This window comes from Wyeomyia smithii, chromosome 2 (assembly GCF_029784165.1).
Source record: "Wyeomyia smithii strain HCP4-BCI-WySm-NY-G18 chromosome 2, ASM2978416v1, whole genome shotgun sequence".
Lineage (NCBI taxonomy): Eukaryota > Metazoa > Arthropoda > Insecta > Diptera > Culicidae > Wyeomyia > Wyeomyia smithii.
The window spans coordinates 244,022,368-244,046,236 of NC_073695.1; the positions used below are offsets into that span (position 1 = coordinate 244,022,368).

Genomic DNA, 23,869 nt, shown 5'->3' on the forward strand with positions numbered 1-23,869 from the left:
AAGCCGGTCCAAACATAGAGAAATCGAAAAAGCATAATGATTTTTCGAAAAAAAAATATTTAAATTTTTCCTTCGGGAGCTATATTTTTTTTTAAAGACAAAATTGTTATCTACAACAATGTCACAATGCCAATTCAACAGAACGTTTTGGCTGTAGAAGTATTTTTTATTTCCAATAAAGCTCTGTATGGGGGTTTAAAAATATTTTTCAGTCAAAACGGTTTTTTTGATCGCCATGTTGTCTTGTGCAAAGTTGTAGATAATAATTTTGTCCTTCCATAAAAAATGTACCCTGTGAAGAAAAAATTAATATTTTTTTTTTCGAAATATCATAATTTTTTTCCTTGATTTCGCCATGATCGGATTGGTTTCATTGTTTAGGTATTTTTTTGTTGTTTTTGTAAAAAAAATCAGATTTTTAAAAAAGAGCTTTTCTTGAAAATTCATTTCTAAGTTTTCCTTGTTTTCAAAAAAATAATAATTTCTTTAGAGTGTATATTTTTTCGGAGGAAAAAAAATATTATCTACAACTTTGCCGAAGACGTCATACCGAACACACGAACCGTTTTGGCTCTAAAAATATTTGTAATCTTCAATACCTTCCCAAAATAGCAAGCTATTAAGTTCTCAAAATGAGTCGCGTTCCAAAAAATTTAACCAATAGCATAAAATGGCATCTTTTACCCATAGAAACGTCTATGAAAAGTTTCAGCCAAATTAAAAAAAAATATTAAAACTGGGACATTTTTTGACATTTCGTGTGAGGTTAACCCTCTAGTGCCCAAATTAATTTCTAAACGGGCTTCGATAAAATCATTATAAACCATTATAAACACTTTTTAAGTATTTATTAAAGCTTTTCGGAACTTCGACTGAAGCCCGCCAAATGGCGGCATTGGGCACTAGAGGGTTAAGCGAGATTTCGTTTTTAAAACATCCTCTTTGAAGAACCGTAGAAGATCCACATTTTTTTGGCAAATAACCTTGTATATAAAGCTCACAGGAACCGTACAGTTTAAGGCGTTTTCGGGTTCTCTTAAAAAAAGGCTCGACAGAAGCACGCTCGTCACTATTTGTCCAGGAGCAGCCACATAATGATCGATTGTAGGCAGCAGCAGGAGACAATATCTTGAAATCCCAAAGAAGAATTCCTCAATTTCAGAATGCAGCTTCAGTAATGGTTTGAGGGAAAGATTCCAAGCGAGGTAAGCTTCCACTGGTTTTAATCGACAGCCTTTGTCAAAGCTGTTTGTTACGAAACGGAAATTTCGAAACAAATTATTGCCCCGAATCTTCGAAATTCCATCTGAAATAATTACTATTTGTTCCAGAAAGACGGTGCACCAGGGCATACTGCGAACTTGGTTCAAGACTGGTGTAGAAACATTTGAGGAATTTTCTAGATAAAAATGAATGGACATTTTTTATGTGGTCTTCATGATGTTCAAGCTTACTGATGCTGCTCTCCAGCTTGAAACAGTTTAAAGCGGTTTTCCAGAAACTCTGGGGTGAAATACTCATGAAAACCGTGCAGGCCGCCTGTGACAGCTTCGAAGAGCGTTTGAAGTTGGTGAAGTTGACAAAAGGAGGAGTTATTCCAAAACATCTGCAGTAGATGTTCACTATGAAAAATCGATTTTCTGGAAAAATACAATGCTCACTTTGATTTGAGTAATTCAACCAAAAAAAAATTCAAGAGCTAAAGTAATTTTAGTGAGCCACGATAGCGATTCGTGGATAATTGTGTTGTAATGGTCAATGAAGGTTAGTTTGGAGTGTAAGACAATTCCTAAGTTCCTAACTTTTTCACAATTCGCCACAGTTTGGTTTCCTAATGATATTGTCATGTTGTTGCTTTTTCGACAGGATGATATTTGGTTGTATTTTTTTTTCTTTTTTTCATTTAGCGCTTGTAAGCTTTTTCTACATCATGTGTAGAATATGTGTATTTCATTCTGGAATGCATTGATAACTTTATTTGTTATTCACAAAAAGAGCTTCATATCGTCGGCATAAATTAACACTTTTAGTTTTTTTTTTGAGAAAGGAGAAAATGTCGTCAATGTACATGATGAAAATAAGAGATCCCAAGTAAGAGTCTTGGGGGACACCAGAAATGACTAGGATCGGATTTGAGTTTTGTCCGTTAAATTTAACTATTTGTTGGCAATTCATTAGATATGATTCAAGCCACTTCAAGAGTTTTGGCTCAGCCCCAATTTTGCGCAATTCGAAGCGTAGCATTGGTATGTCTATGCGATCAAATGAATAATTATCCATTGCATTCGATGAACAATTCATAAATTCAAGTAAATCGGTCGATGTTAAACAGCCCTTTTCCATTTTTTTGGGAAGCATCCGGCGACATGCTGAAGACCAGAACAATGGAGCAGTAAGTTCAGTTACAGCATATTTTTCATAAGTACTGGAAGGATTCAGTCAGACCCCGAACCTTTTGAGGCATCTAAGTTATTTAACGCCTGCAAAATATCCTGCACATGAAGCCAACACCCCGCGAGAAGCTCGGATGAAATGCAAAATAATCACGGTCGCGAACCTCTTCAGAGAGTGTTCCATAGATTTCTTGGAAAAATTTTGCAAAAAGATTGCAAATATTTCCCGAGCTATTCTCGATATTTTTGTCAAGATGCATTAAAACAAGCAAAGCAAAGCCGAGACTCGAACCTACGACTGACTTACTAGGCCAGCATCGTACCTCGAGACTGGCCTAACAAGCCAGTCGTCGTAGGTTCGAGTCTCGGCTCGGGAGAAAACTGTTAGTGTCAGTAGGATCGTAGCGCTAGCCCCGCAATTGTCCTGTACATTAAACAGTTGGCTGCGAAGTCTGTGTCAAACAAAAGAAGCGCCTATGGGTAATCCACTTTCAGTTTTCGTATGCAAGCTTTTTATTACAAACTTCGAAAATAAACCGAAAGAAAATGATCCCTTACCAGATCGTTTGTGGAAGTACTTGGACGATGGGAAAATTTATTGGAAAATTTTGAATGGTATTCATAAAAATATCCGTTTCACTTGAGAAATTGAACGAAACAACAAGCTTCCTATCTTTGGATCTGTCCAAAGCTTGTGCCTGTGAAAATCTGACCACTTTTAATTCGAAACCCACGCACGCAAAACGGGTAATACCTAGCATTTCTAATCACTGCTTCCAATATAAAGCAAAGGAAAAAGAAATTGAATTTATTTTTCAAATTGCTGGGCAAAATGGATAGGATAAAAAAGCAATCCAAGTTTTTTTTATCAAAAGAAACGAATCCAACATAGAGTATTTTACACAACACTTACACCGCCAATAGAAGATCGGAAAAGGGTGGTTGTTTAAAACTATGTTACTTTTACATGTCAAATTAGTTAAAAAAAATGATAAAGAAATTGTCTCTAGTAGTAGAACTAACCAGATTAAAACAATTTTGGATTTTACCAATCACAAAAATACATGAAGCAGTTATAAATTACAATTGATCAAATCACATGCCCGCATTGTGATAAGGTTTTAATTGGTCAAACCAAAAAAGAAATTTGATCCTTCGGGAACATGATTTAAAATTCAAGAATGCTTGAAAAAACTCAGAAAAGGGAATAATTCACCATTTCAAATCCAAAAATAACGAACGTTTCTTTTTCAGGAAGATAACTATGGCTACCGACAACATCAGTCTAGTTCGATCCGTATCGTAACATCCCATTGAAAATTAGATGTCGCAGAGAGTGAAGAATTTTGACGTAGAACTACGTCTAAAAGGACGGGGTGTAAAATCAAAATCTAAAATCGAAATCATGTCCAATTTCGAATGCTTATAATTCGATTAAAAATAGTTTCGCATCCACAAAATTGGGGAAATTCCTATTTTTATCGTACTAACTATTGTACTATTAAATAATGTGGGGGTTTGTTTCGAATGAAAATTTCGACTAATCAAAGTTGGAAACAGGGACAAAATGAGAACTTTCGGAAACTTTAGGACCGTCCAAAATGGCGACTTCCGGTTCCTGGTAAAAAAGTCTAATATGGTCGAATAGGTACCAGTATGAGTATTTTCGGGATCGAAACAATAGACAGAAGCCAAGCTTCGATCCCAGATGCCATTTCGAATTCAAGAAGGCGACTTCCAGTTTATGAGGAACATGGCATAACATAGCCGAGCATCCCACAATTTGGGTATTCCCGAAAGCAGAATTATGCCTAGAGGTTAAAAATCGATTCCAGACGCCATTTTGAAATCCAAAGTGGCACCTTCCGATTCCTGGAAAATGACCAAAGATGGCCAAATATTCAGTATGAGTATTTCCGAAACCGGAATAATCTACAGAGACCATGAATTGACTCCAATCGCCATCGTGGAATCCGAGGTACCATGACATCTGAAATTGGTCGAATACTATGTGTTATGAGTATTTCCTAAATCGAGTTAATGCACAGAGGCCCAAAATTGACTCCTATACGAGCTCTGAATTTAAGATCCAGTTCGCATGAAACGCAACCACCTCTCTGAGGGACGTTGCTTTGATGTTTTCCGATTGGGCTGAAATTTCAGCGGCCCTAGATTTTTTTTCAACTACAAAAATCACTAAAATCGCAATATTTCCGGCTAGACTTGATAGATTTTACTGAAAATTTCGATAATCACTCTACCTTACCAGAATTACCTACCTTACCAGAAGATACGCCATTAGGTGTAAACCTTTCCCTGGAGATTTTTTATTTTTTTCGAAATGCCGTCAGAATCACTCAAACTGCAACTTTATAACATGGTGTTTCAATCTATTTTAGTGGAACATAAATAAAAATGAATTACGACAAGTTATGCTTCCGGTGTGTTTTTTTATTTAACCTCAAATTTCCATCCGCAGCGTCGAATTCTACTCAAATTTGATGATTAAAACTATAAATTGCTCAATAAACCAGAGCAGAAATTGCATCACACGTAAAAGCATCGGCACGCGGTCACAGAGGCACCCTGTAAGTACCGTCCGGCTCCGCTCCGGTGGCATGCTTGGATCTTTTTTTTCTCCTTTTATTTTGGGTTTCTCTGTTTTGCTTTTACCGAGTGCACGTGTTCAATGAAAGTGTGGGAAAATATCTCAAAACTCAGTCACTTGATTTTTTTTCCTTCTACTGTTGATGTTTTTGCTGCTCTCTCGCTCGGTCCGACGGCGATGCGCGGCTCGGATCCTGGTATGCTGTTCTCTGTCATGCAGTGTGCATCAAAACGGGCTCCTTGTTGGTGGTGACGGCTATTTTGTGGCACCGGAGAACGCACCGGCGACGATGACGAATAGGAGAACCGGGACGATCGAAGTTAGGGTCTATTTAAAGTAAGCAAACATCATAAAGGAGAGAAAAAAAAATACGATGATGAAGGAAACGTATAAAATTACCCCATACTGACTAACAGCGAATGCCTACGGTACGGGACGCGGATACACTGACCGAGTGGGTGGAACGGGACTGGGGGAAGGGTATAGGGAAAAGGTTGCATCCCGGGCGAGAAATAAGGACACTTGTTCGCTAGCCATGGGAAAGTTAGAATTTTTAGGTCCGTTTGAATTTCTATGAACCAAAGCGGGGGATAATTCCAAGAGGAATACGACGGGCGAATAGGATTTGCTTGCGGTTGGCATTGGATCGAAGAGTATTGCGTTTGGGTACTAAATAGGAGTCACGTCAGATTTCAAACGGTATTAACTGCTTAACCATTATGTATAGTGCTGCATCAAATTTCGAACACTTGTATGTAACTTCTTGCACTAAAAAATCAACGAAAAATGAATTTTCTCATTGACCTTAAAGGTTAAGTGGTTATTTTATTATTGTTGCAATTAAGCGCAATTTAGATAGATTTAAACATGATTTGTACGTGAAAACAAGGAGAATTTAAAATTCGGCTTTGATTCAAATTCCGAACACTTCAACGTAATCGCTAAGAGAATACTGTCACTTTTTCCAACGCCTGCTGATTGCCAGATAGTGGCCGTACTGCAAAGAGCTATACGTCACAGGGTGCAGGACATTCCAAGGAACGAAATGCTATACAATAATCATAGGGCAACCGATCCTATATTCATTTCAGTACCTATATCTCATCACGCGTTTTTGGTCAATTTATCGTCAAGTTTTACCATATTTTCAACGTAAAACTTTCAGCCACTTGAGAAAATCAAGAAGCAAACAGATTTACTTTCGAAAATTTGTAGAAATTTGACGGTAAATTGGACAAATGAGAGAAATAAGATGAATATAGGTGCACCAAGCTGTTGAGATAAATAATGGATGATTACCTTACTTTTTATTACACTATCCATAATAATCCAATTTTTATTGTAAAGTGTTCGAAGTTCGAGTCAACCAATTTTGTGATACATGATCTTTTTTCCTGACAATTGCCTAGCTGATTGTCTAGCAGTTCAGACACTCTGAACAGCCTACAGGGTGGATTGGGCTTGCCCGTCCTGACATCGCCGGGTCCGCTCGTATACGGGGGCACGGCCTTTGCCTACGGTTGGTTGCAGAGAGACCCGATAGTAATCGGTGCTTTCGATGCCAGCACAAATTACGTGTCGTTTCTGACGATTGCTGAAAACAAAGTGTGACTAAAAGGTTTTAGGGGTTCTTTTTTCTCGCATCGCACATCCCACGCCAAGCAAGGCGAGAAGGCAGTCCATTACTCATAACGCTTGTTGTTGGCTTTTTTCTTGTTTCATCTTTTCTTGTAGTTGGCAACAGAAAATTTAGGTTTCTAACGATTTTTTTGTTCTCCCGGCAGCAGAACGGTTAGAGACCAATTTCGTGGGATAGTTTCGGGTGGAACAATACCAAAAGTTTTATTTTTATTTAACAGTTTTCATTTTGATTTTTTTTTTTTGTGTTGTGTTCTGCTGAGGTAGTTTTTTGTTTCGTGGTGGACAAAAGCTAAATTGAAAGTATGCATTTCTCGAGCACAAGAGAAGGGATTCGTATGGTTTTGTATGGTCTTTATTCGGGTCTATAGATTTCGCTTCCTGGCCTAGCAAACTTTGCTACGGTTGCTGACCGGAGCAGACAGGGAACAATTGCAAAGTTATAACAATATCATCAAAGTGTATAACCTCGGGGCGAAGCGAAAGATCGCAGCAAGCCCCGCAGCCTGTCGGGTGGTGGCGAATAATCGATTTAGCAGCATTTTGCTGGGCAAATAATAGGCCATGAGATTCTTTCTCAATCCGCTCGGGTCGGGGCTCGGTTGCTGGTGGTTTCGCTTTTGCTGGAGGATCGGACAAATTTCTTCGCACGTGTTCGAGGTTGAAAGGAAGGATTTTCCATCCATCCATCCATCCAGGGGTTGATCCGATGGGCTGATTGTATCAGTTAGGGACAATTATGTGATCGCTATACAATTTCGGTTTCGATGCTAGTTGAATGTGATTTCGTGTTTTCTGATGATGGTCAGATGGCTGCTTTTTTAAGGACGATGTAGTTTCTTCGTAATGAACACTTCGCCATTGTGATTGTTCGGAACCTTTTTTTTATATCTATCCTTCGCAATAAAAGATTCGAGAGATTTGATAGATATTTTAACGCAAATGTTTGCTGTGATGTCCATCTGGAGTAGCGTTGTTCGGGGTTAGGAGTCTCTAGCAATTGATTTAGGGAACTCTTTTTATTTGCGAAAAGGCAATGATGAGTTCGATGAGACTTCATCGATTTGGCTGGTTGCACGGAGCAGCTGGTTATTCTGAACATTGGGATTATAATAAGCTTTGAATCACAATTCAAAGCAAATTTGTGTTTTGTTCTTTTTATTTTTAATCTTTTGAGTTTTCTAAGCGTGTTTTATGCAGCTAAGCAGGCTTTGACTATTTAGTAGCTCAATGTTTGATCTCAATTTTCATTAAATGTTTAGTCATTCATGATGAAGGATTTCATGAAATTCAATTTTTGAAAACGTTTTCTTCAGAGACGAGCGGAAAACAAATCAAAACAAATTAATTTAAATTTACTATTTAGCACTACTAACTAGCAAGCAAGTGCTACAAACCATTAATAAAATTTATTTATATATGATAACATTTTGTAAGACATGGAAGACATTTTGACAACAAAACGGAAGAAAAAAAAAGAAAGCAAATTGCTTTTTTCTCCTATCTCTGTCTTGAACTCGATTTGACCCTTACTGCAACAGTAACAAAGAAAAATTGTAGAAAAGTGAGATTAAAGGAGCCAAAAATCGAAAGTAGACCAGGGTAACGCAATTAAGCATCGAAAGTATCGCAGAGGTTCGAGGCTGGTTGATAAACGAGCAACGGCTACGTCTCAGGGACTGATAGTGAAGTGCGGTATTGGATAAATATTAAAATCCTTATTACCTAATCCCACTACAATTCGAATCGAACTTTGTTGATTATGTTAGTGCAGGACTCACTGGGTAATAAAAATAGAGAATCTAACTTACAAGCATCAAATACCCATTGAAAACCTGTTTAAAAAGTTGAACTTTACCAAAAGAAAAATCAGCATTTTAACGTCTTTCAAATTCGTTATCAGTAATACAACCATTAATACGTCCGACGTGGATTACGTCGCAAATCGCGTTTCTTATAAATAACAGCATATTCTACAAGTTGTTCTCAACGTGGTTCACATTTCTCTAGTGTAAAGTTCAAACGAAAAGGGAAAGTGTTATTTCAACTGTTGTGTATTCAAAGTGAAGCGGAAAAAAAATTGTAAAACGGTAGACATGATGACTTTGGCACCGCTTTTCACCGCAATTCTGTAAGTATAGTTTGTAACGGTTTCGTAATATCCTCATTGATGCACTTTCTTACAACAACTTTTCTAGACTGACCTCGCTAACTTCATTTGCCGTCGCTGTTGCAATCAGATATTCAGATGATAGCTTAGACCATACCTGGGAGTCCCCCAAGTACATAACTCATAACGGCTCGTTCTCAGATCTCGCAAACAAAACAACGATCCTGATTGATTTCGGCAGTCCTTCAAATGAGGATCTTTCGTTACTTCAGAGTTTTCAGACGAAAAGTTTGAATATTCGTAATGGAAGCATGAGAACAATAACTTTAGCGCCATCGATTAAATTTCTGCATATGTTTTCCTCTTCAGTTGAACATCTATTAATTGACCCACTTGAAGTAAATTATCAGATTTACTTTTTGAAAATAGTTTATTGCTCACTAAAAAAATACCACAAAATTTGAATCGCTTACGATTACTAATTGAATTGGATTTGATTGGGAATCATATCGAATCTATTAATATGGGTCAATTTGATTCTCTTCAGCATTTAGTAGCAATTAGTCTTAACCGCAATGGAATTAAAACCATACAGACTTCATCAATAATAAGTTTAAAGGTGCTTAAAACTTTCGATCTGAATAATAACAAGTTATCTGAAATAGATATATGTTTGTGGGATCTGCCTGCCTTGGAATATTTCTCGCTGCATGACAATAAATTAAATTACATCAGTAATTTAAATTCCCAGTTTCCGAAACTGAAAACGCTTATCATATACAATAATCCACTTCAGGAGGGATTCAGTGCTGGAAAATATGCAACAAGCTAAAATTACAGTAAAATTTTGGAATGCAGTGACTTGCAATCGAGGTAGCAACGGTCCAAATTCGATACACAAATGTCCTACAATGCTTGATTTGATTGTGAATTTAAAAAGGCGCATTAATGAGCAGCACGCAATTCTACAGAATGCAGCAAACAACGTGGAAGCCAAAATGGGAGAGCAAAATCAAACAATCACAAATCAAGGCGAAAAAATGCAAGCTGACATCGAAAAACAAAACAAGCTTTTGGAAATACAGCAGAATGCAATAAGTAACATGGAATTCCTAATTCGAGCGCAAAATGAAACGAGCGTCAATCAGGAAAAAAATCTACGAAACCAAAGTGAAATGATTACAAATCTTAGAGCTACGTTGGATGATATGATAGAGGCTTTCTATAGATATCTACTTGAACATGATCGCGATGAGTAGAGAAGAAAAATATAGTGATTAAGAATTTACCAAACCTTTAAAATATATTGGAGCCTTTTCTTATGAGAAAATTCCTTATTTGTTCACTATTGTCACATTCGTCTTATCGGCTGCATATTGAATTTTTGTGTTGGGCAGAATGAGTAACTTGGTTCTATTTTTTATCAAAATGCCCAATTTGCATCTCCCAAATCAGCTACGTAGCAAATGGAAAACAAAAATCAGACAACCTAGACCTATAATGTCACCAGGGTTAAAATCCAAATACAGTCAAACCTGTTTTTGTGCGAATTTTTTTATGCGGTTATTTTATTTGTGCGATTTTTTTTTTGTGCGGTATATAAAAAATGGACCAAATCCGACAAGATTTCCTGCCATTCAGTTTTCCGATCCTAGGAATGAATTTCAACACATTACATAAGTGTTGCGTCAAAAAATTACTATTTGAGCCAGTTTGACGAAGGAAAAGTCACGTATAGCTAGCCTACGCAAGATAGCGATTGGAAAGACTAGTATGTTTAAAAAAGTTACGTTTATCAATCAGATGTTTCAAAATTGTTCTCATAGGTATTTTAAATCGGTTGGTAAACGGCTGGGCAATGCGTACCAGCAGTACACCCGTACTAGTTGGCATAAAATAGACCCCAGTGTGGTCCATAGCATAATGCCCAGGTACTCCTATCCCTACCTCCACGTGGTACCGACTGGGATACGAGCAACCAAGGGAAGATCGGTTAACCGGTGGGAACTTGGTCGTATGCTGACAGGGAAGGGGGAGTTGTTCTCCTTGGAGAGCAGCTTGCCTGAGCGTCAGTTCCCCAGGTCAGGGGCGGCTCAAACAGCGACTGATCCGGAGCGGACGGCTGAACTATGAAATGCGGTGTCTCGCCAGCTACACCCAAGACGGCAGCCCCGTCGCGAGACTAGGCATCGCAGCCCTAGTAAGGCAGCATGCTGAAAATAAACATACTACGAACAATCCAGAGAATGATACGAATCGGAACAATCGGTATAGACCTAGGCAAACGAAAAAGGACAACGATTGGAAACTTGGTACTTGGAATGTTAGGACTTTGCTCGAACCGGCACGCGTGGGCATCTTGGCCAGAAAGCTACGGAAGGCAAAAGTGGAGGTAGCAGCCATACAAGTGGTGCGGTGGCCTAAAACCGGGGAACGTGAATTCCGGGCGGTCGATCCGACCGCGGGCACTTCTTTCAAGTATCACATCTACTACAGTGGCGGCGATAGAGCGGAACGGGGCGTCGGTTTCGTACTACTTGGAAACCAAATGAAGCGTGTCATTAGGTGGAGGCCTATTAATGACCGTCTATGCGTATTGAGGATCAAGGGCAGATTCTTCAATTACAGCCTTATCAACGTGTACGCGCCGACAAACGATAAAACCGATGACGTAAAGGAGGAGTTTTATGAGCTCCTCGAGAAAACGTATGGAGAGTGCCCACAACACGATATAAAGATCGTCATCGGAGATACGAACGCACAAGTCGGACGAGAGGAGTTCTTTCGTCCCGTTATTGGTAGGGAAAGCCTTCACTCTACCACCAACGACAACGGCTTGAGGCTAGTGAACTTCGCCGCGGCCAGGGGAATGACCATCTGTAGCACCCATTTTGCACGTCTGAATATTCGGAAACACACCTGGAGACACCCCAATGGAGAAGCCTGCTCCCAGATCGACCACATGCTGATCGACGGCCGGCACTTCTCAGACGTCATAGATGTGCGGTCCTTTCGAGGGCCAAACATCGACTCGGATCACTATCTCGTGGTAGGCAAGATTCGCGCCCGGTTGTCCAATGTATTTAAATCGAGATCGGCGAGGAAGATACATCTGGACATCCAGAGGTTATCAGCGGAAGGAGTTGCTGCAGAGTATACTCGGAAAGTTGATAGACGGATCGGTGGACCAGCTGGAGAGGACCTGAACGAGCAGTGGAAGCACATCCATGATGCGGTCAGCGAAACAGCGCGAGAGGTGATAGGCATGAGAACGGGAACCACGCGTAGTGGGTGGTTTGATGCTGAGTGCCTAGAGGTGACAAAAGAGAAGAATCGACCCTACGCCAACACGTTAGTAGCAGCTAATCGTGTAACGCGTCAGATGCGGGAGAAATACCGGGAGGCAAGAGCTGCCGAAATGAGGCTTAATCGCCGTAAGAAACGTGAGCACTACGATCGCGTCCTCGCGGAGGCGGAGAATTGCTTCACCAGGCACGACACGAGGAGCTTCTATAGAACGATCAACGGAATCAGGAACCGGACCGTGCCAGTACCTGCCATGTGCAATGACAGGGAGGGGAACCTGATTACCGATAAATCGCAGGTGGCCAGGCGTTGGAAGCAACATTTCGAAGTGAACAGGAACAGGATAGAAATTGGGGAGGACGGACAAGCTGTGGACCCACCAACATTGGACGAGGTGAAGAATGTTCGCAAAGAGCTAAAAAACAACAAAGCCGCTGGGAAGGACGGCTTACCGGCCGAACTTTTCAAAGTTGGGAGCGAGCGGCTGTGTAGTGCAATTCACCAGATTATCCTAAGGGTATGGTAAACTACCTACGGACTGGTTGGAAGGACTCATGTGCCCTATCTACAAGAAGGGACATAGACTCGAGTGTAGTAATTATCGAAGCATAACCCTCCTCAATTCCGCTTACAAAATTCTCTCCCGTATCCTGTTCCAACGACTGATGCCGTTGCAGGAAGCCTTTGTTGGAGAATACCAATGCGGTTTTCGAGTGGGGCGATCTACAACGGACCAGATGTTCACCTTGAGACAGATCCTCGACAAGTTTCGAGAACACAACCTGCAGACACATCATCTGTTTATAGACTTTCGAGCGGCGTACGATACAGTGAAACGCAACGAGCTGTGGCAAATAATGCTAGAACATGGTTTCCCAACTAAACTGATTAAACTGATACGTGCGACGCTCGACGGTTTCACATCATGCGTCAGGACAGCGGGTGAATTTTCGGACGCGTTTGTGACGTTAGATGGTCTGAAGCAAGGTGACGGGCTTTCGAACTTGCTGTTCAACATAGCTTTGGAAGATGCAATACGAAGGGCAGATGTGCAGAGGAGCGGCACCAACATCACTAAGTCTCACATGCTTCTGGGCTTTGCGGACGACATTGTTATAATTGGTGTTAACCGTAGAGCAGTTGAGGAGGCCTTTACGGCTCTCAAAAGGGAAGCTGCGAGAATTGGACTCACCATAAACACTGCCAAAACGAAGTACATGGTGGCGGGCAGAGAGCGTGGTAGTTCTACGGGTGTTGGTGCTGCGGTGGAGATGGATGGGGATACTTTCGAAGTGGTCGACGAATTTATATATCTTGGTACTCTCGTGACATGTGACAACGAGGTGAGCCGCGAGGTGAAGAGGCGGATTGCGGCAGCGAATAGGGCTTATCACGGATTGCGTAGCCAGCTTAGGTCCCGTAGCCTACACATCCATACGAAATTTGCGCTCTATAGGACTCTGATCCTCCCGGTGGCGCTCTACGGACATGAATCGTGGACGTGGAAGGAGGCCGATCGACGAGCGCTTGGAGTATTCGAGTGTAGAATCCTGCGAGGCAGGCAAACTAGAGAACGGGGTGTGGCGCAGGCGCATGAATCACGAGCTGTACGAAGTATACAAACACGCTGATATTGTCAAGCTGATGAAACACGGCAGGTTACAGTGGGCTGGCCATGTAGCACGGATGGCGGATGAGCGACCGGCAAAGATAATATTTAGTAGAGAACCGGATAGAGGCCGACGACTTCGAGGCAGACCGCGCACGCGCTGAATGAGTGCTGTCGACGAGGATGCCAGAGCAGCGGGTGTAAGGGGAGACTGGAGAGTAGCAGCCCAAGACCGAGTTTTGTGGAGACGTATTCTGGATTCGGCATAGGATCTTAATGATCTGTCGCCATAAAAGTAAAGTAAAAGTAAGTAAGGTATTTTAAATCAGAATATCCACCGCATAAAAAAAGGTTTTTTCCATCATGTTGTAGAAACATCGTTTTATAGCTGCACGTGATGTTTCAAATGAGTTATTTTTATGCGATTTATTTCGTGCGGTCCCTATCTCTTGCACAAAACCAGGTTTGACTATACTATTTTTTAATGAACATGCTCATGTGGATCAATTGAGGAAGGAATTTTGTGAATTTTAGTTCGATTCTTGTTGTTGACCGATGATTCCTCTGCATCATCCACAAGTATCAAAAGAAGTGCTAGTGGAAAGCAATCTAGATCCACCGAGGCTGGTGGTGTAATGTTTAATTATACGCATTCGCGTTCGATGTGGGTGCTGTTTGGTCTCTGGGCATCCGGCTACCAGGAGACGATACATCTGGTATTTTATCATTCTATTTTGTAGGACCGGTATACAAGAAGAAGATAATTATAAGTTTTCCGTTCCGCGCAAAACAATTGGGTTAATCAAATGAAATTTCTTATTGATCGTCTTAGTAGAATAGAACTCGTTTAAAATTGGATAAACTTCCATTTGCATATCCCCGATGTGATAAATAGTACGATTTCACTAGAATTAAACATAATTAAGACCTAAAACCACCACCGTGAGCCAAACACAAGAAACTGTTAATTTTCCGCACACAAATGGTTATGCGCTATCATACGGTCGAGGTGTGCTGTTGATTAGAACATAACGTGGAAATCCCATTTTTTCTTGCCTTGGTTTGTATGCGTAATTTTCACATCTATTTTGATGCAAAAACAAATTTCACCGCGTTTGGAGACATTTCACCAATAATGGCGCCATTTTGAATTTTTGAGAATTCGGAAATTTTCGATGTTTTTGCCTTTCTCCTAGAAAGGTATAGCAATCACTTGCAAAACCGAAAGTATAAAAGTGCTGCAAAGGGCCGAATGGCATATATCACTCGACTCAGCTCGACGAGCTGAGCATTTTCTGTATGTATATATGTGTGTGTATGTGTGTGTATGTGCAGATTTTTATTCTCACTCACTTTTCTCAGAGATGGCTGGACCGATTTCCATGAAATTAATTGCAAATGAAAGGTCTTGTTGTCTCATAAGATCCTATTAAATTTTATTGTAATCGGATTTTTAGTTTAGAGGTTATGTCTCAAAATGTAAACCACATGAAACATCATTATCTCCAAAACCTTGCAACCGATTTGAACAAAATTGGTTTCAAATAAACGGGCTACCTGAAAAACCCTTAACTTTTGAATTCTACGAAGATTGGACTTGTGGTTCAAAAGTTATGAAAAGAAACGTGTTCTGAAGACTGTTTAATCTCACTCATGTTTCTCAGAGATGGCTGGACCGATTTTCATAAAATTAGTGTCAAATGGAAGGTCTAATTGACCCATAAGACCCTATTGATTTGTTTTGCAATCGGATCATTACTTTGCCTGTTATGTTTAAAAATGTGAAATCCAGCTATGCAAAGGAACATATTCCGAAGACTACTTGGACTAACTCACTTTTCTCAGAGATGGCCGACCCGATTTCCACAAAATTAGTGTCAAATGAATGGTCTAGCTGCCTCAGAAGACCCTATTGAATTCTACTGTAATTGAACTGTAACTTCGTCTGTAATGTACCGAAATGTGAAAATCACGAAACTTCATTATCTCAGAAACTACACAACCAATTTGATCAATATTATTATCAGATAAGCGGGCTAGTTAAAGGTTAACTGATGAATTATGATTGAACACGTGGTTTCAAAGTTTGGCTGCCCTATACCTTCCCATTTAATTGGATTATAATCGAACTTAAGCAACCGTTATGTATAAAATTGTTAATAAAAAACGAAAGTCTATAATCTTAAAGACTACATGACTTATTTGAACATAACTAGTGTCATACGAACGAGTCATCTCTCAAGCTTACAAATAACAAATTTCATAGCAATTTGATATGTGGCTCAAAAGTTATGGGAACTATTAAAACTATACCTGCTTTGATCGATATATGTGGCCTCAAAATAATTCAAATGTGGTGTCGTACTATTTGAACGTTCCAAATTCATTGATTCCTTGCGATGTGTTTAAAGTCTGCAAATGCACGACGAATCGGCCATAGGATATGATCATAGTCAAATAACAAATCGTTTGAAATGATTGTTTTTTTCGAAATGACAACATCCTCGACTTTTGGCTTCTGTACATCGCCTTAATTCTGAATATATTTATGTTGGGTGGTATTCGGTCATTTTCAGCAGATTTTCTGGCATCAATCTGACACCGGAAACATCCATATTGGGAAGTATTTAGTTATTTTGGTTGTTTTTGAGAAACTTACAGTGGTCGTCTTTAAATTCAAAATAGTGTCCAGGGTCAATGTTTGGTTTCTATGCATCATCTCGATTACGGAAATATCCATATTGAGTATTATTCGGTCATTTTCGGCTGTTTCCTAGAAGTTGCCATTCAGCAATTCAAAATGGTGCCTGACGTCAATTATTAGCTCATTGCATCATTCTGGTACCAGAGATACTCATATTGGATGCTATTTGGTTATTTTAGGCTGTTTTTCACAAACCGGAAGTCGCCGTCTTAGATTTCAAAATGGTAATAATTTCTAGACTCTGAGCGTCATTCTGGTTGAAGAAACACCCATATTGGGTGTTATTCGATCATTTTCGGCTGTTTCCAGAAACCAGAAGTTGCCATCCTACAATAATGGTGTCTGTGATAAATTTTTAGCTTCTGTGCATCTTTCTGGCTCCGGAGATACTCATATATAATGGGAATCGTCCATTTCAGGCTGTTTTTCAGAAACCGGAAGTTGCCATCTTACAACTCAAAATGTTGTCTGAAGTCGATTTGTGGCTCCAGTGCATCATTACGATTCCGGAAATACCCATATTGGGTGGTATTTGGTCGTTTACCGCTGTTTTTCCGAAACCGGAAGTCGCCATTTGGGATTTCATAATGGCATTTGGAAAAATTTCTTGATTTTGAACGTCATACTGGTTAAAGCAAGATCTCCCAGATGGTCTCGAGGTACGATACTGGCCTAACAATCCAGTCGTCGTATGTTCGAGTCTCGGCTCGGGAGATACTGTTAGTGTCAGTAGGATCGTAGCGCTAGCCCCGCAATTGTCCTGTACACTGAACAGTCGGCTGCGAAGTCTGTGTGTAAATAAACAGTTAAAAAGCACTCCTATTGGGTGGTATTTTGTTATTTTCTGCTGTTTTTCAGAAACCGGAAGTCGCCGGAATTCAAAATGGTATCTGTGGTCAGTTTATACTTCTGTGTATCATTCTAGATCCGAATATTATTATATTGGGTGGAAATCGGCCATTTTTGGCTGTTTTCCGGAAACCCGATATTGCCAGTTGATTACTTCGCGAGATGTGCAGAAATTTGTGTTTCATTTGTATGGGACCCCTCCCTTCCAGAACAGGAAGGGGTCTCAAACTATCATAGGAACCTTTATCGGCACCAAAAACCTCTACATACAAATTTTCACGTCGATCGGTTCGATAGTATTCGAGCCTTTATGGATCAGACAGACAGACCGGACTGCATTTTTATATGTATGGATTACAACAGCAATTTTTTAGAACCTTCAAAATGAATATACATTTATTGGATTGAAGCGTTCATATAAATCTATTTTTGCAAATAATAAGTTTGAATGAGAAAGGCTGGGTCTGACCGCTAGGTGGATTAATTTAGGTTTTTGACGTCATTTCGCCAAACCATGCCAAAACTGTTTTCGTAGAATCACCGTTTTGATGGCAGTGTTTGTCTTATTTGGGATCAGTTTTTTTTAGATGCGTATAAAAATGCTATTATTTGTACAAACTCTTAGAATTTTGATGTTTGGTTTCAAAAAAAAAATGGTGTCGACATCGAGAATTTTCAATAACTGAATATTTCAAAATGGCGCCATTATTGCACCTTAAGATGAAATGTATCCGAACTCGGGAAAATGTGTTTTGCATCAAAATACATAAAAACGTACATACAAACCAATGCAATAAAAATATTGCACGGTGCTATATATGATTCGATTACCGTAAGCCGGGGTAAGATCGTGTCTTTCAAACCAAGTTATTTTCGTTGTTTTCCAGAAACTGAAAGTGGTCATTTTCGAATTCAAGATGGTGTCCAGGGTCAATGCTTGGCTTCTATACATTGTTTCGGTTACGGAAATATTCATAGGTAGTAGTATTCGGCTGTTTCCCAGAAGTTGCCATCTTACAATTCAAAATGGTGTCTGAAGTCAATTTTTAGCTCCATGCATCATTCTGGTTAAAGAAACACCCATATTGGGTGGTATTTGGTCATTTTCGGCACTTCCCCATTCACCGGAAATCGTCATCTTACAATTCATATTGTTGTCTGAGGTCGATTTGTAGCTACAGTGCATCATAACAATTCCGGAAATACCCATATTTGGTCATTTGCCGCTGTTTTTCAGAAACCGGAAGTTACCATCTTGGATTTCAAAATGGCATTTGGAGACGATTTCTAGCCTCTGAGCGTCATTCTGGTTAGAAAACACTAGGGTGGTCGGTATTACCGACTTTTCGAAAAACCGGTATTTCGGTATTCATAAAAATAAAAACCGGTAAAACCGGTAAAAAACCGGTATTTTTATTTTTTTTCGGATTTATACAAACCAGGGGCGACTCGTGTTCTGTTAACCTACTTGTTCAACTACAAAATTCCGAAAATGATAGTTTGGGGAAGTAAGGACAATCATGTCCGCGAAAAACGCAAGTCATTCTCACTGTACTATTTAAAATAAAACTAAAAAATTTACATGAATTTTGGTTTTAAATTTATATTTTGCTCAGCGTCTCAGGTTGCATCTATGGACGTGTCGCTGCATAATTATGGTTCTGCATTCATGAGTACCTATGCTTCATTACGATCCAGAATGTATGATTTGGACCACTGCGACCATTGTTTTGATCTCATGTGGTATACGATCCAGATACAACACTGGATAAATTCAACAGTGTTTGAAAAACTTCAATGAATGAATCCTGTGATATGATTACGAAGAACATAATTTCGAAACTCATAGGAACAAAAAAACATGCAGATTTTTATTTCAATTTTCTTTCACATTCGCCAAACTGAATAACTTCAAAATTCTTAGAGAAACAATATCTCTAAAAACAAATAAGTAAATGAATGATTAGACAAGAATCCGAAGGTAAATACTTCTCTATTCTGTTCGATGCTCTTTGAACAGTTCGTCCAAATTCAGTTGAACCCGAGAAAACATTTTTCTCAGCTAGAAATATTGCTAATTAAATCCGCTGCGGTATGTGCGACGAAGCTTCGACCATGCTGTAGCTATTTAAATGTAACTTTTCCAAGGGGCAGTAATTTTTAGGATGAAATTCTTTATTGATTGATTTTTCCATCCTGTAAACACTTTGTTTCAAGAGCAACTTGTCCATAACTAGGTTCAACCTGTGCAATGCACATGGAGATGCCAAACAAAAAATAAATTCCGAATCCAAATTTATATCTATATATTATTTTTTTAGTGTTAGCTTGAAATAGCACAAAACGAATAATGACTAGCGTTTTCTCGCGACCATGATTGTGATCACTGCCTCAAACTAGGATTTTCAGAATTTGTAGTTGAACTAGTTGGTTAGAAACTCACTAGTTGCCCCTGTAAGTATGAGTGTGTAAAGAGATAAGCTGTTTTATTTAGAAAATAAATTTAAATTCAATGTTGCTTCTGTCTAAATGTATTTATTATATATACCGTTATGTGATTTGTAACGCCTACCTAAGTTGGTAGCATTCATTAGCCCCATAATGATTTATGAATATTGTGATAAGTTTTTTTTTTTCAATGTTAAGAAAAATACCGAAAATACCAGTTTTTTCGCCTCTCCAATACCGGTATTTCGGTATTGAAAAAAATCTCAGTTTTACCGGTTTTTGTTTTACCGGTAAACCACCCTAGAAAACACTCATATTAGGTAGTATTTGGTCATTTTCGGCAGTTTTCCAGTCACCGGAAGTCGCCATTTTACAACTCCAAATGTTGTCGGAGGTCGATTTGTGGAAATTTTGGAAGTGAGAAACCGATAAACGGTGCCCAACTGCTGAGTGCAGATTGGTGCCCATAACCGCCTTTGGGTTTGTTTATATTGGGCATTAGGTAAAGAACAGCTTTAGCTAAAGTCTAGGTAAACATTACAAGAATCAATCGAGTTAGCACGAGTTGTCTCGATGCCTACCTAAATTAATTACTACCGCGGCTGTCATTCTAATACTCGCAGGTAAAATCAAAGCAATGATCTTTGTTTTCGAAAAGAGTTGGATATGAGTTATATTTTAGAAGGGCGTATGCCTTTTGGCATAGGTTTGATTCGAAGCATTGTAGCCCAGAAACCGTTGGTTGTATAGGAAAACTGTCTGAGAATGAGTTGTAGAGATTAAAAATTTGCATTCCGTGAAGATGAATAAAGTGAAAATGGAATACATCAAGCCCAAGTGCTGTAAACAAGCGCAAAAGAATTGTATGATTGGGCTAATCAGAAAAGTGTGAAAATTTATCAAAAATATCATTTAGTTGGGTATCATATGAAGAATATGAATATGGATTAACAGAATGGTGCAATATTTTCAGAAAATCTAAAATAATAGCTGGCACACAAAAGTATCACTCTTTTGTTCCGATTCCTTTTCTTTTTTTGTGTGTATGTGCAGATTTTTATTCTCACTCACTTTTCTCAGAGATGGCTGGACCGATTTTCATGAAGTTAATCGCAAATAAAGGTCTAGTTACCCCATAAGACAATTTCATTGTAATCGGATTTTTAGTTTAAAGGTTATGTATCGAAATGTATAAATCACGAAACATCATTATCTCAGAAACTACACAACCGGTTTGAACAGGATGGGTTTCAAATGAACGGGCTATCTAGGAAACCTGTTCTGAACGCTGTTTAATTTCACTCATGTTTCTCAGAGATGGCTGGATCGATTTTTATAAAATCAGTGTCAAATGGAAGGTCTAGTTGCCACATAAGGCTCTATTGATTTGTTTTATAATCGAGCTTTTACTTTGCCTGGTATGTTAAAAAATGTGAAATCTAGCTATGAAAAGAAACATATTCCGAAGATTACTTAAATACACTCACTTTTCTCAGAGATGTCTGAACCGATTTTCACAAAATTAGTGTCAAATAAAAGGTCTAGCTGCCTCATGACATCCCATTGAAATTTGTTGTAATCGGAGTGTAACTTTCTCTGTAATGTTTCAGAATATGAAAATCACGAAACATCACTATATTACAATATTACAATATTGGTATCAAATCAACTGGCTAGATAAGGGTTAACTGAAGAATTTCATAATGGTTTGGCATGTGGTTCAAAAGTTGTGAAAAGAAACATGTTCCGATGACTTTTCAATTCGTTCTGGTTGCCATTTAATTTTATTATAACCGGACTTTTATTTAAACCGTTATGTATTAAATTCTGAAAACAACGAAAATCTATTAACTCAAAGATTACAAGACTTATTCGAACATAACTACGGGCTGTCTCTCAAACGTAGAAATAACAAATTACATTACAATTTAATACGTGGTTCAAAAGTTATGGAAAGAAACGAAATTGATTGATCAAAATGTATTGTATTTTTTGAACATTCCTGGTACTGCTCTTGATTGAAGGGTTTGAAATCAGGAGTCATTTTTTCATTTCGATATTTCTTTAGCACAAATATAACGTAAAATTTCACATTTTATCCTTCAATTATTACTTCAAATACAACATCAATATTCTAGGACCCAAAGAGTGAATATACCTTTATTGGATTGAATTTAGCAATTTAAACTTGTTTCCCAGAAACCATAAGTTGCAAAATCGGATTTCAAAATGAATTATGGAGTTGATTCCCAGCCTCTAAGCATTATTCCGGTTCCTGAAAAAAAACTCACATTGGGTAATGAAACTGGAAGGTACTATTCAAAAATTTGAAATGGTGTCTGAAGTTGATTTTTGGCCTATGGGTTTGGCCTATGGTACTGGTTCACAAATTCTAAATCATATATTTAAATTTGGGTTTTTCTATATATGCCATTAGCCCCAAGCTTATAAAAACCCAGGGAATTGTTTTTTTTGGAATTTTTTTTCGAATTAAAGCCAAATCTCGACGTTTCATGCATTTCTAAGACATATGACAACAACAAAAATCCGCTATTGATAATTCCATGTGCTTTTTTTCATCGATATTTTTCGTGAAATCTTGACCGCTTCGAGGCACGTGAAGACGAAACTTTTGAGCCCTACCACTAAACGATATTCGAAAAATCGATTTTCATTGGCACTCTAATGCACAGTTGTTGTACTCCACCTTCTCCAGTGTCAATTGACCAATATTTTCAACTGTCGGTTTACAAGTTATATCTTCGAGTAGAATAGTTTTCTCTTTCGGATCCCTGCTTTTTTCTGTACAGTTTCCCTCAATACTCTCCACAGTTTTTGATGTTTAAAAAAAAAACTTGATTTCTTTTAAAAAAAAGCGTATCAGTACGACGTGAAGCACTCGATTCATTGCTTTGATGACATTATCTATTGGAAACAACAGTTCGACTGCCATGTTTCTGTTTACTTCATTTACTCTAGAACATCAGTAAACCGTGGCTGAATATTATAAATATTATACCACCTTCCCCTTATCGATAATAATTCATTTCGAGAGCAAAACCAAACAAATCTGCACCTCAAACAATGCTCAATTTGCGTTCAGTAAATGCTCTTTCAGATAAAAAAGGGTAAAATTTTTGAAAACTTTAATAATGACAGAAATTTCAAAGAAAATTTTAAAGGAGACGCATTGTGTTTGATTCGAAACAGACGATAAACAAATTCCACCAATGACGTCAATCAAGTCCGCCTCCCCGCTAGCCGAAAAAAAGATACGGCACCTGTCCTCTATCTAGCCTAATATCACCCACCACTTCAATTAATTCAATCACACACGGGCAGCTAATCTACCCGATTCAATCTCCACCGAAAATCGTTCGCTTAGCGAGCCACAAATTATCCGGCCGGTACGTGATGATGGTGAAGTGATTTGCCATTTCATAGCTCTTCCACCACGTGTTTGTGGCTACGCCTGCTGCGGAAATCTGTGCGCCGCCGCAGCACACTTAACGCCAGCCAGCATCAATTGATTCCATCTCTCATCCGGCCGCACTCCGTTCGCTTCCACACAGCATCCAGCGCCCTTCCTCCCCTCCATCTGTTCTGTGCCATTCCCAATTGACTCTCCGCCATGAGTACGATTCATATATCCTTAATTATAGCAACAGCACCAGCAGCAACAGCAGCAGAAACAACAAGCTGGGTCGAGTGGATCCGTGGGAAAATGAGCCATCTGTAACACTCTCTGCCGGCTACTGCGCCGCTGTTATTTCGGTGCATATTCGCAAAAAAAGCAATTTAAAAAACGGTCAAGAAAACAACAGCTAAAAAGACATATTCATAACATTTCTTCCATTGCTGCGTGCGGATCCGTGCCAACGCCGAAGTCGGTAGATCTCAGTTGGCGGCGGCGGTGGCGGCGATGGCGGTGTCGCCGTCATCTCCGGGCAGCAGTGGGACGGCACAAACGGTGGCACGTAAAAACAAAAAACAAAGCAACCCAACAATCGGGGTGCAAAGAGTTCGAAAATTGCTACCAGGTGCACGGGCTACTGAGACGCGTTGTTTTTTCCTGTACGAACTGGATGTGATGCGAATATCCATGCCGTGGTTAGCCGCCGAAAGGCCGAAAAAAAACATAACAACAACCTAGCTCTGTGTGTGTGTTTGCATGCCGAGTTGAACATCAAGCAACCGCCTTATG

General features: G+C 39.2%; 2 protein-coding genes across 2 annotated transcripts in view; both read right to left on the reverse strand.

Annotated features, from left to right (window-relative positions):
* LOC129720850 (pickpocket protein 28-like) overlaps window positions 1–23,869 on the reverse strand; it is a 143,220-nt gene that overhangs the window by 107,204 nt on the left and 12,147 nt on the right. The window lies entirely within an intron of this gene.
* The window catches only part of LOC129720852 (nucleoside diphosphate kinase 6), a 124,005-nt gene continuing 104,990 nt past the window's right edge, over window positions 4,855–23,869 (reverse strand). The window contains exon 3 of the mRNA XM_055672687.1: window positions 4,855–5,328. Within this exon, the coding sequence (XP_055528662.1) occupies window positions 5,213–5,328 (116 nt within the window). The 3' untranslated portion in view covers window positions 4,855–5,212. The remainder of the gene's footprint in view (window positions 5,329–23,869) is intronic.